This window comes from Abrus precatorius, unplaced genomic scaffold, assembly GCF_003935025.1.
Source record: "Abrus precatorius isolate BTA unplaced genomic scaffold, Abrus_2018 Scaffold0, whole genome shotgun sequence".
NCBI lineage: Eukaryota > Viridiplantae > Streptophyta > Magnoliopsida > Fabales > Fabaceae > Abrus > Abrus precatorius.
Genome location: NW_020874290.1, coordinates 4270169 through 4285330, shown reverse-complemented (window position 1 = coordinate 4285330; position 15162 = coordinate 4270169). Strand labels below are relative to the sequence as shown.

At 32.1% G+C, this 15162-nt stretch overlaps 1 protein-coding gene across 1 annotated transcript; it reads right to left on the bottom strand.

The window, feature by feature from the left end:
* Positions 1-846: 846 nt before the first annotated feature.
* Positions 847-2504, bottom strand: LOC113852246 (protein ORGAN SIZE RELATED 1-like). Its single transcript, XM_027482487.1, has 2 exons — positions 2317-2504; positions 847-985 (listed from the first exon to the last, which is right to left on the bottom strand). Exons 1-2 carry the CDS (start codon positions 2502-2504, stop codon positions 847-849), a joined length of 327 nt encoding a protein of 108 aa, XP_027338288.1.
* Between the last annotated feature and the right edge of the window lie 12658 nt (positions 2505-15162).

Genomic DNA, 15162 nt, shown 5'->3' with positions numbered 1-15162 from the left:
ATGACCAGTAATTTTATTATATGATCAAATAATATAGAACATTTTCTTTGAATTTTTAAAATTATAAATTATATAGTATTTAATTTTATTTTTTAATTTTTTGTAGTGATAATTTATGTAGTGACCAATAACTAAACTTAAAAATTGACAATATTATGTTATTATCAATTTATATATAGAATAATTTTGTAAGATGATTTATTTTTATAATAATAAATATAAAAAAATTAATGTATTTTTATTCACAGTCATGACAGTATAATTTTAAAAAAATATATAATAATAATAAAATAATATACTTATATTTAAATTTATTCATTTATTTTTATCTAGTAATCAATAATTAAAGTAAAAGAAAATAGGTATTTTAATATTATAAATTTACATGCAAGATAGTTTTAAGAATTTATTTATTTTTAAACCATTAAAAATAATAAAATTTATATCATAATTGTTTTTGAAAGATATTTATTTATATTTAGAATATAGTTTTTAAATTATTTTTTAAAAAAAATTAATAAAAATATTAAGTAAACTTGTGCAACGCATGTGCATTTTACAAATATATTTAATAAAAAAAAATTATATATTTTTTAAATTTTAAAATAATAAATTAATATTTTTTAATTTAAATTAATTGATTTCTAACATAATAAAAAACTATATTCTAAGTTTTCTTTTAAATATTTTTTAATATTTGAATATAATTTTTAATTTTTAAAATAAAATAATTTAATAAATATATAAAAATCCGTGCAATATACAGTCATATTTTTTAACAGCAATATATAATAATAAATAATCTAATCATTATTATAAGAAAATACATATTATTAGATAATTTGCTTATACCATCAAATATTTACCTTCTTGCAATTCTTTAAACGGGCTGCTTTTATGATCTTTCTTCTTCAAGAGACCACTTCCTTCTAAAGGAGATACAGTTAGTCGAGTCATAGAATCGTATTCTAAATACCACTCAAAGCTGATTCTCAAACAATACACAATTAAATATATCTTACAATTTTTGTAATTCATGTGACTTATAAAAAATGATCAAAACCCATTGGATAAGAGATAGATTAGAAAATCTCTTAATATTTGAAACATATACAGAAAAAAATTGTAAAAAATATTTTTCCTAAAATAAAATTTACAACAGGAATTTGTTAACGTGCCGAGGAGAAATATTAATAAAATTTATTAGATTAAATTATATTAATAAATATGTTTCTTAATATTAGATTAAATTTATTAAAAGTTATATTAAATTTTTAATTCAATACTTCTATCAATATTTTTCCTAAGTCAATCTGAATTTATTATTAGTATTATTATTATTCAACCATATATTGTAATGATATATTTTAGAAAATCATGTAGGGCGAAAATTAATTGATATATTTTAGAAACCTCGCCGAAAGAAAATGGTCGAATTAACAGTTCATAAGATCCTATACACTCACAATGCTAAAATAAAATATAAGCCATAAAATTTCATATGTAATAGTTTGCATTCACATTATTTTTATTTTTCTTAATTAAGTAAAATACATTCTTATGATTCAATAACATAGTGTTCCGTATTTTCCAACAGCACCAAAAACAAAGAACCAGGGCCTAACTACAACTAAAATATTTGGGTTGCTTTTATAATGAAGTTTATAACATTTAATTTTTAACAAAAAAATAATAATAAAACTATTATCACCTGTTTAGTTTAAAAACAATTTTATCGCTTCACCGCTTGAGAGAACCAAAGAAGAAGGGGCGCTAGGAATTAAAAATAGAAAAACTTTGGCAATAGTTAAAAATTATAATAATTTATATATAATAATTTTTGTTTAAAATTATAGTATATCATAAAATTTAACATATTTATAATATTAAATATTATAACTTTTAATAAAAATTTATTATTAATTAAAAAGTAGATGTTCTTTTAAGTGCTGTTATAAATTAGGATTCTAATTTCATTTAATATTTTGAAAAATGTTTAAGTATAGAAATTAAATTTTAATTGAATATCAGCATTAAAACGTTAAAAAAATATTATGTCTATAAATAATAAAAAAACCTCAAATCATAAAAAAGAAAAATACCTCTTCAAATTGCCCTATTGATCTATCTACAGAACAAGCTGAAAAGATCATAAACACAGAATCCACCTCTTATTCATTTTCAGGATCACATGCAAAGATTTGAAAAGGGCAATTATATTTTCAGAAGCAATTTATTGTTCTCTTGCATCCATTCTTCATATCTTCTTTCTTTTCCAGCGCATCATTAAAAAACGGCTAAAAGCTTCAAACACACCAAGCAGCAACAACAGCCAAGGTTGGAACTTTGGAAGGTGAAAAGGCTAACAAGAAGAGAAGCGCCATTATGAAAACCGGAACAAGAAGAAGCATCAAAGGTGGTGGAGGCAGAGGAGGCAACATCACTGGAAGCACCAAAATGAAAAAAGTGAGAACAACCAAAAGCATCACTGAAAACCTTACCATGCATGTAGTATTGAATTTCTCTTCCTTACACTTCAAACACTTCCTTACTCTTCAAACCCTTGAGAAATTCCGCCTTACATAAAAATAACCTTGTACTCTGTCAGCCCACAGCTTGAGGAAAACCACATTGAAATTCACAAATCCGTTGGTTTTTCATGAATGTACCGTTCGGAGATTGTATTTATCTAAACTGGCACGGCTATTATTAGTTGTCGCGCTTGTGCTGATGATTTATCAGGGATCGTGGCTGCAAAAGAAAGGAGCAATCATGTGTATGAGAGAGAAATTAATATAAACAGCCAACAAGGTTTGCTAGAGAAGCGGAGGTAAGGGAGGATTTTATTGGTATATATGGATGGGACTCCTACCAATAAAGTTTGATACTATTAAGCAAATCAAGATTATGTTTATGTATTACGCAGAAAAGCAAAAACAGTTTGCAATTAACAGAAGAAGAGAAAATGAAAATAAAAATTAAAAATTATGATAATTTGTGTGATAAAAATCAAGCAAGTATATGAAAATTTAAATTTTTAATAAGTAAATAAGTCAACTTTAATTAATTTATCTTTTTATATATGTGTAGAGTAAAACTTTCATTAACAAACAAAGTTAATTTTACTATTTTTATGTTTTAAAAAATATTAAAAAATAAATATAAATGTTACTATATTTTTAATAATTCAAAATAAAAATACTAAACTGATTTTGTTAAATAAAAAATATTAAAAAGTACAAAAAATATTTTTTAAAAAACATTTTTGAAATATTTAAAATTAATTCTAATAATTGATGATAGTAAAATTAAAAGTTAATCTATGAAAACGTCAATGAATATCTTAAAAATGCTGATTAAAAGTAAATTTTTTATTAAAAGATATTGTTAATATATCTCCTTATAAATTTCAGTACGTATTAACATAATTTTTAATAAAAACATATTATTAATTGTTTAACCAAAAATTTTAAAGCAGTGAATATATCTTTAATCTATAAAGAAAAAAGAAGATAACGACAAGTTTTGGGGGTCAAGTCTTAGTCATTGTAAATGCCAAAAGGGGTCATTGTCCGAGATCGGCAATGTCTTGGTTCAACTAACTCAAATGAATCTATCCTTAAAAAAATACTATTAATAGGTTATGATTCAATGAGCAGAGTCATTTTAGATTCACTTCGTTGCCCACCTTTCGCTCTCTTTTTGTCTTTCTTTAATTAACTTTGCTTTCACAAAATTTAATTATTTCTGGGCATAGGAACCTTTACCGCTTGGGATTGTTTGAAGCAATGAGCCTGAAGCGTGACATTATCTGTCTTTTAGAAATATAAATATTGCCTCGATATAAAGTGCTGTTGATGTTAAAGCTAAGATCATTACACAGGGATTTTGAGAATTTGGAGAACTTGTCCAAATTTTAAGTTAATAATATCAAAGTACAAAATTAGCTTCCGTAGAAATCATCAAAATATTGAGAAACACGGCAATTATTGAGATCAAAATCGCAACTAAAAATAATAGTAATTCAGTACATGTTAGAAACAGCCATGTTAATAATTATTAAAGAGTTTATAATATAAGAAAATAAGTAATTAAAGACTAAATTTAGCAACGAATTAAAGTTAGTCACAGTTTATGATCTATTTAACAACTTATATTTATCATGATAAAAACTATTTAACATATTCAGCAATCAAATTATGATTAATTGTTTCAATTGTAAAAATAGAATATGAAATTAATTGTTAATTTATCTGCTTAAAATATAGTAAATTATTTAATAAAAATTATGATTGTAAAGTAAAGTTATGAATTTCGTTGCTATTTTAATTATTAAATAATTAGTTATGTTTTAATGAATGAATTAACAATTAAAAATTTTTTTATTTTTATTTTAAGACAAAATTTTCAGTCACTTATTTAATTGCTAAATTGTTTTATATTTAAATTTTTGAATTTAATTTTTTTTAGTTATTTATTTTAGCTACTAAATTCAGTCATCAACTTTGTGACTACTAATTTTGTAATATTTTAGTGATTGATATAATTAGTCACTAAATATTTTTATGACAAAACTAGTGTTTTTGTTCTTCAATATAAATGTTAATTTTTATTTTGTTCTTTCAATTTTATTTTGATTTAATTGATCCCTCTAACTTTAAAAAATGTTTGAGTAGGTTATTTTTTGAAAGAAAAATGTTAGTTTCGATAATATTTTTATCTTTTTCTGCTATTGTACTCTTTGTTCATTGTTTATTGTCTTTTTCCTTAGATCTTTGTGTACTGTTCATCATCTTTTTCCTCATATCTCGAGTTTCATTTTTCTCTCTGTTGTTTGCAATCTAACACTAGCAAGTGCACTAGAATTGCACCAAGTGATGAGTAAATTTAAGATCAGAATATAGTCTCCACAGGGAATTTAAGTTTCAAGTACCACTTCAAAGAATTATAACCATTTGAGCCATACGAACTTTGGAATGAGATTTGTAACATATAATAGTAGTAAACAAAAGCAATTAAAGTAAAGAACTTGCAGAAAAATAGAGTATGTAATGAAATGAGATAGGAATGAAGAATAGTTAGGAATTTACTTCACAAGAATATTAGTATTAATTCAATTATGCCTTTGAACATTCAAGAACTTGGTTAATTGACAATCAGTTTCGCATAGTAATAGCCAAAGATTAATTCCTTAACTCATTGACCCTAACAATCCACTAAACCTCCCTAATCCCTTAGGTGAGATTCAATTTCAAGTTGCATTAAGAATTAGAACTATAAGATTGCAGAATTAGGTCTCCTTATCCCTAAGAATCCCTAAACTCTGGTTGCCAATTTAGATCAGAGCAAACAATCCAATTCCCATTGGTAAAGATTCCTCTTGATTAATCAAATGAATTTCCATTCAAAGATTGCATGAAAAGCAAAATTAACAACTCAATTAATCCAAGAACTTAAAGTTCAGAAGATAAAGTCGAATCAACACATCAATTCGAGTTCCATAAACCCCTAACTATGGGAAATTAAGCACACATTGCAACAAAAACAGAGAAAGAAGAAGAAGAAGATGAAGAAGAATGCAGAGCAGCCATGGCCACGAGCTCCAATCCGATCCCTCTTCTTGGAGCTTCAAGCTTCGACCCCAATCTTCTCTCCACTCTCTCTCAACGAGAATCTAACTAACAAAACAAAAAAATGAGCAAAAGATCCAGTTTTCGCGCTTCAATCATGTATATATAGAAACCCCAGTTCTGCGCGTTGTCACTTTTCTTCACAAGAGTAACCACGCAGAAGCTTTATGTAGTGCGCGTGTTCACTTTCAAGAGCAAGAGTAACCACGCGCAACTTGCAGAGTTGAAGGCTTCTCTGGAACATTCACTTTTATTCATAATAGTGGCAACGCAGGAGGTCAAGGGCTGCGCGTGATCACTTTCGTGAGTAATAGTGACCACGCACATGCTGTCCTGATACAAGTGTCTCTGGAACGCTCACTTTCGTTGGCGAAAGTGACAACGCGCAGCTCCTCAGGAATAGAGTCTTCTCTGGAATGTTCACTTTCGCTGGCGAAAATGATAACGCACACTGGCAACGCTCACTCTTGTAACTAAAAGTGATTACGCACAGGCTCCTCTTCTCATTTAGGCTCTGGAATGATCACTTTCACTAACAATAGTGATCACGCCCAGCCTACATCCCATAATTCTTGTATTTTGGAGTCCAACATTGCCGTTCTTCCTCTTCCTTTCCATTGATAATCCATTTCCATGACTTTTGCTCAGATTATTCCTTCAAAAACAAGATAAATTCCTTAAGAACTAAGCATAAATTCTACAAATGCGAAAATAACTACAAATTGAAATAAAACTTTCAATCATTCTCTTTTTCTGAGTTTTTCTGCTTTCTTCATATATTTTCCTTATTAAATGAGCTAGAATTATGCTAAAATATCAGTAAAAATATGGATTCATCACCACCCAAAACTTGAATTTTTGCTTGTCCTCAAGCAAATCAAACTAAACCAAGGGTAAGCTCCTCCATTTTCAAATTCAGTTCATAAACTGCTTATTTCAGATTTTTCTAATTTCTAATTCTGTGTTTTCTGTAAAATTTTCAATCAAGTTGTTCATCCAAATACTCATCATGATATTTCTACTGCATAATCATCATTGAGTAAGAATTGCTACCTAAGTTCATATATTTCATCAAAATTCATGTGAGTACAATTAATCAACATGATCACAGCTCACTTGGAAGTGTTTCTCTCATCACTCAACAGTGTTTAGGTGCTGTTTTCACTCTAAATCATCAATTTCACTGCACTCTACCATATGCTTGCCCAATTTCTCCATCTCCTCTGCTTAGTACAATTAATCACACATCTAGAGGACTTTTTCAGGTTATAACAAGGCTAAGGTTAAGGTAGGTATCAAAGAAAATGGAAAACAATACATGCAATTTCAAAAGATCAGAGGCATTTTGAGTGATTTGTTTTAAAACTAGCCTGGATCTGCATTATTCCTCCTTAATTCTCTCACTTATGCAGCAAACAGAATTTTTCTTGCAGTAGAGTTTTCATCTCTTTTCTTGCTTTCAGTCACTATCTTCTTCTTTGATATTCTTTTTCTTTTTCTGCAGCACTTTGTTGCACTTCTTTTCTTTTGAACTCACATTTTTGTTCTTTTCACAGCTTGGCTTCATAAATTTTTCATTTTTGCTGCAGCACTTTTGTTCTTTCTTTCTGGTTTGTTGAACTCCAACTTAGATAGCATGCTATTTCCCACCCCAAACTTAGAACATTGCTTGTCCTCAAGCAATTAAAATCTGGATGCCACCCCAAACTTAGTTTTAAAACTCATTCTTGATTAAACTCATTATGCCTTTGATCTTTTGAATGGTAAAAATTGGTTTTTCAGTCAAGGCTTTATAATGAGGTAATTTCAAGAAAAGGGATATTAAGCTCAAAAGGGTGAACTAAGACATTCAATCATAAAGGAAGGCCTTTAGGCTGACTAGGTATAATCAAACATGGCCTCTATCATGTGGGTGAAAACTGTAGCATGCATATTCAATTAAGAACAAGGGCAAGTTCTAGAGAATACAGCCAAATATGATTAATCACACAAGAAAAGAATGAGACAGCTCAAATCTCACTAGGTATTATAAGTGATCATGTGGATTAATGAAAACACAATGCACTTTTCAGAAATTTATGCACCTAGTGGCAACTGCCTCATTTTTGAAAATACAAGTGTGATCTCATTTTAAGAATGGGAAAAACAACTTAAAAAAGAAATTCACACAGAATTCACAAAATTGTCACTCATCTTGCAGTTAATTTGCAGAAAACAGTTCATAACCTAGACTATTATCAGTAAATTTTCAGTGTATTGTGTAGCTAACACATGAATCAAGAGGTAAGGAATAACCCCCCTTTCATGGCAGCTTGTGCAGGTGTCATCAGCCAATGTGTGTGAGTGTTGTGTGAGTGTGACATTTTCTGCACAAAACACCAAAAATTTCGTCAATTAGCAAGTGAAAAAGGGATTGAATTCTGCATAATTAATGTGTGTTCAAAACATAATTGTTCAAAATTAGCATGAAACCAAAATATACCAAGTGTGCAAATTATAAACCCAAATTCTAAAATGAAACCAAAAAGTTTGAAACTTAATTACAAAACCATCAAGAGAAAATTCGAATTAACAGAAAAGAAAATAAAAATCCTAAGCTAGTCATCTTGAGCATCCTCCTCATCAGAAATTTCATCTTCATCTTCTTCCTCATCCTCCTCATCTTCTTCTTCCTCCACCACTTCTTCAGTTGGTTGTGGAAAATGAGTCTTGTATATTGGCAAGTCTTTAAAAACTGATGAGCGTAGACATTGAGCATTCTCAGCCAAGTCTGGTGTGTGATAAAGTTCATCTTTGGTCATTCCCATCTTCTGACCAAGATTCATCAACACACATTCCACTAGCATAGTTCTTGCCTTCAAACTGTTGTGGAGCTCAGTTTGTCGTTCAGCCAATTGATTTTGCCTTTCAACCAAAAGATGTAGGATGTCCTTCATCTTCATTGGTTTCTCCTTTCTGAACTGAGTAGGGATAGGTGCAGCTGAAGTGCAGGAGGTGGTGGCATAGATTTCCTTTACCATTGAGACAGAGATAGGGGGAGCAGATCTGATTTTCTCTTGGTAGTCTCCAACTTCAACCCCTGCATCCTCACAAAGTAAAGTGATTAATGAGGGAAAGGCTAGTGAATCTCTTTTTGTTTTCAGAATATTTAAGATACATTAACTAATTACTTCCCTTGCATCAATGTACATATCATTAACAATAGCAAACAATAATTCAGCCCTCTTTACTGCCAGGGTTGAACTATGCTTGACTGGCATGAAAGAATTCAATAGAAAGGTACTCCAGACTTTAGCAAATGGTAGTAGGTTCTTGGTGGTGATGCACTTTGCTTTCTGGGCGAGGTTCAGCTGCCACGTTGTGCCTGGCCTTCCAATTCTGTGCAGGATTTCAATATAATCCTTGTCTGGACTATTCTTAAAGTCAGTGAAGTCCATCTGCCCAGGTTGTCTTTCAGTGTAAATTTCCAACACTCGATTGATGTTGGCAGCAGTGAAATCCACCCTCATACCCTTGACCATTGTGTGAAATTTGGGAATTTGGTCTCCCTTAAACCGCATTGCATTTGCATAAAACTCCTGTGTAATTTCTCTCCAACCATTATCAGCCAAGGAGCAAAAGTTGTCCCATCTCCTTTTCTGAATTTCTTCTGAGTACTCAGGGTAGTTACCTTCAGCAATTTCAAAGGCTCTATCTGGGACAATCTTCCTCAGAATATTTGCCTTGAAATAGTTTTCATGAGCAATGCTCCTGAATCTTGGATCATGATCAGTAGGGGTAGAGGTAGAAGGCGCATTTCTTCTGGTCGGCTGAGGTGGTGAAGAGGTTGCAGGTGTGGTTACACTTGGCTGAGGAGCGTCAGCGATTTCAATGGGTGAGGAAGGTGAGACACCATCAGTTCTTGCTCTTTTAGTGGTTGAATAATTCCTGGCTGTTCCAGCTTGCATATTCCTGATAGATCTCCTTCTTGGAGTGTTGCTGGCAAATCCAGCTTTGGTCTTCTTAGAAGGTCCAACTGGTGTATTTAAAGAAGTTCTGATCATTTTGTAGTGGCTGCAAAAACAAGCAAGTAATTTGACAGTTTAAAATTCATGACACAGAATTGTGACAATATACATCTCTTTACTAGATAATTTCAATCAATCCATGTGCAGAATTCCAACTTGCAGTATGTATCTATTTACAATTAGTTGCTGTCATGAGAATGTAATCATATCAACACACAAGCACTATTGCAAATTACTAAGCAATCACAGTAAAAATTGGTTAAACCTTTAAATTTGTAGTTTAGAGTGCACACTCTCAAAGCACATTAGGTTAACACAGAGATGCTATTATAGGTCATCAACATATTTTTTTTTACATGCTCTCTTAACTTTTCAGATATACCAGAACTTAGGTACAAAATTAATCAAACCATATTCAGGGGATTTTAAACTGGCCTTCATAATTTGTAAACTCAAAGTTCACAATTTCACCAAGAATGCAGAAAAAGAATCACAATTTTCAACCAAATTCAACTACTAATGGTTCCTAAAAGAAATTTTCTTCTGTCAGTAAAATTCATCCAGAATATTGCCTATTGTTTCTCTGAATCACATACAATTAGGACAGTGCACTCATTCATTATCATCAAAGACTAAAGATCAGTTTAATGCAGGACTATCAGTATGGTATCTGTACAATCATGCAGTGCAATATACAACAGTAACTCATTCCATACAACTCAGTTCAGACATCAACATTCAAATATTGCATGCAAGGAGTATTTTCGTTGATGGCAACTGGAGTATTTCTATTTCTTTCAAAGTCATGTTCAGATTTTTCGCATAATGCAGATGTAAATATGTTAACAGAGGAGATTGAATGACTTTGAAAACCTATTCACAGTATTTAAAGTTCCTTAAATCGAATACGCTCAAGATATTTCCCCACTTGCCATTTTTGACATTTTTTTTCAGAGTTGCAGCAAAGAAAAACCCTAAATACAATTTCAGAGAATGCAGAGAATGTACCTTGAGCTTCAGAAATGTGAATGACAGTGAAAAAAAGGGAGAAATTGCTTGCTGGTTGCTTCACGAAAGATTGAAAGTCAGAGAAATTTCAGAGGGAAATGGGATTTAGGTTTAAATGGATGTGAGCGTGGTTCCTTTATATGGAGTCTGGGGTCACGCGTGTGCACGTGCCCACTTTTTAAGTGAGAAGTGAGCGTTCCCTTGTTAATAAAATTCTGCGTTGTCACTCTTGTCGAACAGAGTGAGTGTTCCAGAGAACTTGAAAATTTTGAATGCAATGCGCGTTATCACTATTGCTGGGCAAAGTGATAACGCGCAAGCTTATTGCTTGAGCGTAGTTACTTTTATCAGTAAAAGGAGTAACGCGCTATGAAATATTCTATACTTACCTGCGCGTGATCACTCTTGACAAGGAAAGGAAGTGATCCAGAGAGTGTGTTTTTCTCATCTGCCTCTGCGTTATCACTCTCATCAGCGAGAGTGATTGTTCCAGAGAGTTGTGTTTCCCAGTCAGTTTCTGCGTTATCACTCTCATCAGCGAGAGTGATTGTTCTAGAGGGGAAATCTCAGAATTCCATCTCTACATGATTGCTTTCCTGCAAAAGAGTGATTCCTTTCATCAATCCAAGTTCTCCAAACTTTAATTGGCTCACTTAACAAATCATAATCATTCCAATACACACTCACCATATAAAATACCTATTTCCCTCATCATGTTCACCTTTAATTACATATGCAACATTCATCCAAGGCTGAATTCTGTAGAATTTCTACTTAACATATTCACAATGCAATTCTGACTTTTCTATAACACATTATAGTATGAAGTCCAATTGCATTTATCAAATTCGCTACAAATGACAGATTTAGCATGCTTCAAAATTTATCTTTTGCATCAAAATTACAGAATATGATGAGTATGATGCAGAACTTTGTATTTTGCAGAGAATTTGCAGAATTTGATAACTATTATTCAGACTGTACAAGAACTTTAAGCATTCTAATTAATTCCAATCTGCATTCTTGTTTCAGCCACCAGATTTATTCCAAACATCAAATTCAGCAAGGTAACCAAGATGAAAAGTTCAGATTTTGACTTTTATGAATACTGTTAATTCAAAATTAATGCAGAAAACTTAAATTGGGTTAGAAATGTGAGTTGCCTCTCACAAAGCGCTTCTTTAATGTCACTAGCTTGACATTAGTTGTTCCTCACTCAAGAGGAACCAATTTCAAGCACACTTGGACTTTCTCAATTTGACCTCCATGATAGATTTTTAGTCTTTGTCCATTCACCTTGAACTCTCTCCCATCCTTTGGATCTGCTATTAGTACAGCACCATATGGAAATACTTCTTTCACCACAAAAGGTCCAGACCACTTAGATTTTAATTTCCCTGAAAACAATCTCAACCTTGAATTAAAAAGCAAAACAGACTGCCCAGGTTTTATATCTCTTTTTAGAATAAACTTGTCATGCAGCTTTTTGGTCCTTTCCTTATACATTTTGGCATTTTCATATGCATTGAGTCTAAACTCGTCTAATTCATGCAGCTGTAACAATCTTTTATTTCCTGCACTCACTTGATCAAAATTCAACCATTTCACAGCCCAAAAAGCTTTATGTTCTAGTTCCACTGGTAAATGGCAGGCTTTTCCATATACTAATTGATAAGGAGACATGCCAATTGGTGTCTTGAAAGCTGTCCTGTATGCCCACAAAGCATCATCCACTTTCTTAGACCAGTCCTTCCTTGAACTACTAACTATTTTCTCCAAAATCTGTTTTATTTCTCTGTTGGAAACCTCCACTTGACCACTTGTTTGAGGGTGATAGGGTGTAGCTATTCTATGCTTTACTCCATACTTCTCTAGGACTGATTCTAGATATTTGTTGCAGAAATGGCTTCCTCCATCACTTATCAGAATTCTGGGCACTCCAAATCTTGAAAAAATGTTCTTTTTGATAAATGCAATAACAGTCTTAGCATCATTGGTTCTGGTAGGAATTGCTTCCACCCATTTGGACACATAGTCCACTGCTACAAGCATGTACTCATTCAAGAATGAGGTAGGGAAAGGACCCATGAAGTCTATTCCCCACATGTTAAACAATTCTACTTCAAGTATATTTTGTAATGGCATCTCATGTTTTCTAGATATATTCCCCATTCTTTGGCATCTATCACACCTTTCCACATAGTTCTTAGCATCTTTGAACAAAGTTGGCCAGAAAAGACCAGATTGCAAAACTTTTGTTGCTGTTCTTGAACTTCCATGATGTCCTCCATATTCTGAACTGTGGCAATGCCACAAAACATCTTGCTGCTCTTCCTCTGGTATACACCTTCTCAGCAATCCATCTATTCCAATTTTGAACAGTAGTGGATCTTCCCAAACATAATATTTGCTATCATGGAAGAATTTTTTTCTCTGCTGCCAATTCATCCAATTTGGAACATGGTGTGTAGCTTTAAAGTTGGCTATATCAGCAAACCAGGGCTGTGATTCAATCTTGAATAGGCTTTCATCTGGAAATTCTTCTTTAATTTGTTCCACTCCAAATGGTATGACTTCAAGTGGTAATCTTGACAAGTGGTCAGCAACACTGTTTTCTTTCTCTTTTTTGTCTTTGATCTCTAGCTCAAATTCTTGGAGGAGTAGAATCCATCTTAATAATCTGGGCTTTGCATCCTGTTTTGTCAAAAGATATTTAAGAGCAGCATGATCAGTGTATACAATCACTTTTGAACCCATTAAATATGATCTAAACTTATCAAAAGCATGTACAACAGCTAAAAGTTCTTTTTCTGTTGTTGTGTAATTCACTTGTGCAGGATTTAACACTTTGCTTGAATAATAGATAGCATGTAATTTCCTATCTTTCCTCTGTCCTAACACAACACCCACTGCACTATCACTTGCATCACACATGAGTTCAAAAGGTAGTTTCCAATCTGGTTTTGCAAGAATAGGTGCAGAAATCAGTTTCTCTTTTAAAACAGAAAATGCATGCAAACAATTATCATCAAATATGAAATCTGCATCTTTTACAAGTAAATTACTCAAGGGTTTAGCAATCTTGGAAAAATCTTTTATGAATCTTCTATAAAAACCAGCATGTCCTAAAAAACTTCTAACTCCCTTAACATTGACAGGTGGAGGCAATTTACTAATGACTTCTATTTTAGCTTGGTCCACCTCCATTCCCTTCTCTGAAATTTTGTGACCAAGGACAATGCCTTCTTGTACCATGAAATGGCACTTCTCCCAATTTAACACAAGGTTAGTATCTTGACATCTCTGCAAAACAGTGGATAGATTAGCTAAACAATCATCAAAAGAATCACCAAAAACAGAGAAATCGTCCATGAACACTTCTATGATGTTTTCTACCAAATCAGAAAAAATAGAAAGCATGCATCTTTGGAAAGTGGCAGGGGCATTACACAAACCAAATGGCATTCTCCTATATGCAAAGACTCCAAATGGACATGTAAATGCAGTTTTCTCTTGATCTAAAGGATCTACAGCTATTTGATTATATCCTGAATACCCATCAAGAAAACAATAAAATGAATGTCCAGCAAGTCTTTCTAACATTTGATCTGCAAATGGTAGTGGAAAATGGTCTTTTCTAGTTGCATCATTTAATTTTCTATAGTCTATGCACATTTTTCATCCAGTCACAGTTCTAGTAGAGACAAGTTCATTCTTTTCATTAGGTACCACTGTCATACCACCTTTCTTTGGAACAACTTGGACTGGACTTACCCAATTGCTGTCAGAAATTGGGTATATTATTCCTGCATCTAACAGCTTTATGACCTCTTTTTTAACTACCTCTTTCATGGTTGGGTTTAACCTCCTTTGTGGCTGCACAACAGGTTTAAAATTCTCTTCAAATAAAATTCTGTGCTTACAAAATGAAGGATTTATACCTTTCAGGTCTGCAATACTCCATCCAATTGCAGATTTGTGTTCTCTCAAAATTCTGAGCAATTTTTCCTCTTGTTCTTCCTTAAGTTCATTGTTGATGATGACTGGATTTTCATGATTCTCATCCAGAAATGCATACCGCAAGTGTGAAGGGAGTTGTTTCAGTTCTAGCCTTTGCTTTTCTTCTTCTTTAGCATCCTTTTTCAGCTCTTCTTTCACTAAATTTTCTGCAGGTTTTTGAATTGGCAGAGCTTCTAGTTACTGCTGCACTTCCATGATATCTTCTTCATTCAGAGTTTCAGATTTGTCATTCCCTGCAGATATTATCTCTTCTAACACAGCAGTTTCATCAAAATCTTTCATATGGTGTTGTGTAATGAAAGTATCCAGTATATCTATCTTCATACATGTATTATCTTCAACTGGATATTTTAAAGCTTCAAACACATTAAATATTACCTTCTCATCTTGAACTCGAAGCATAAGTTCACCTTTTTGCACGTCTATTAAAGCTCTCCCGGTTGCAAGAAATGGCCTCCCTAGGATCAAAGGAATGTTAGAATCCACCTCCATGTCCA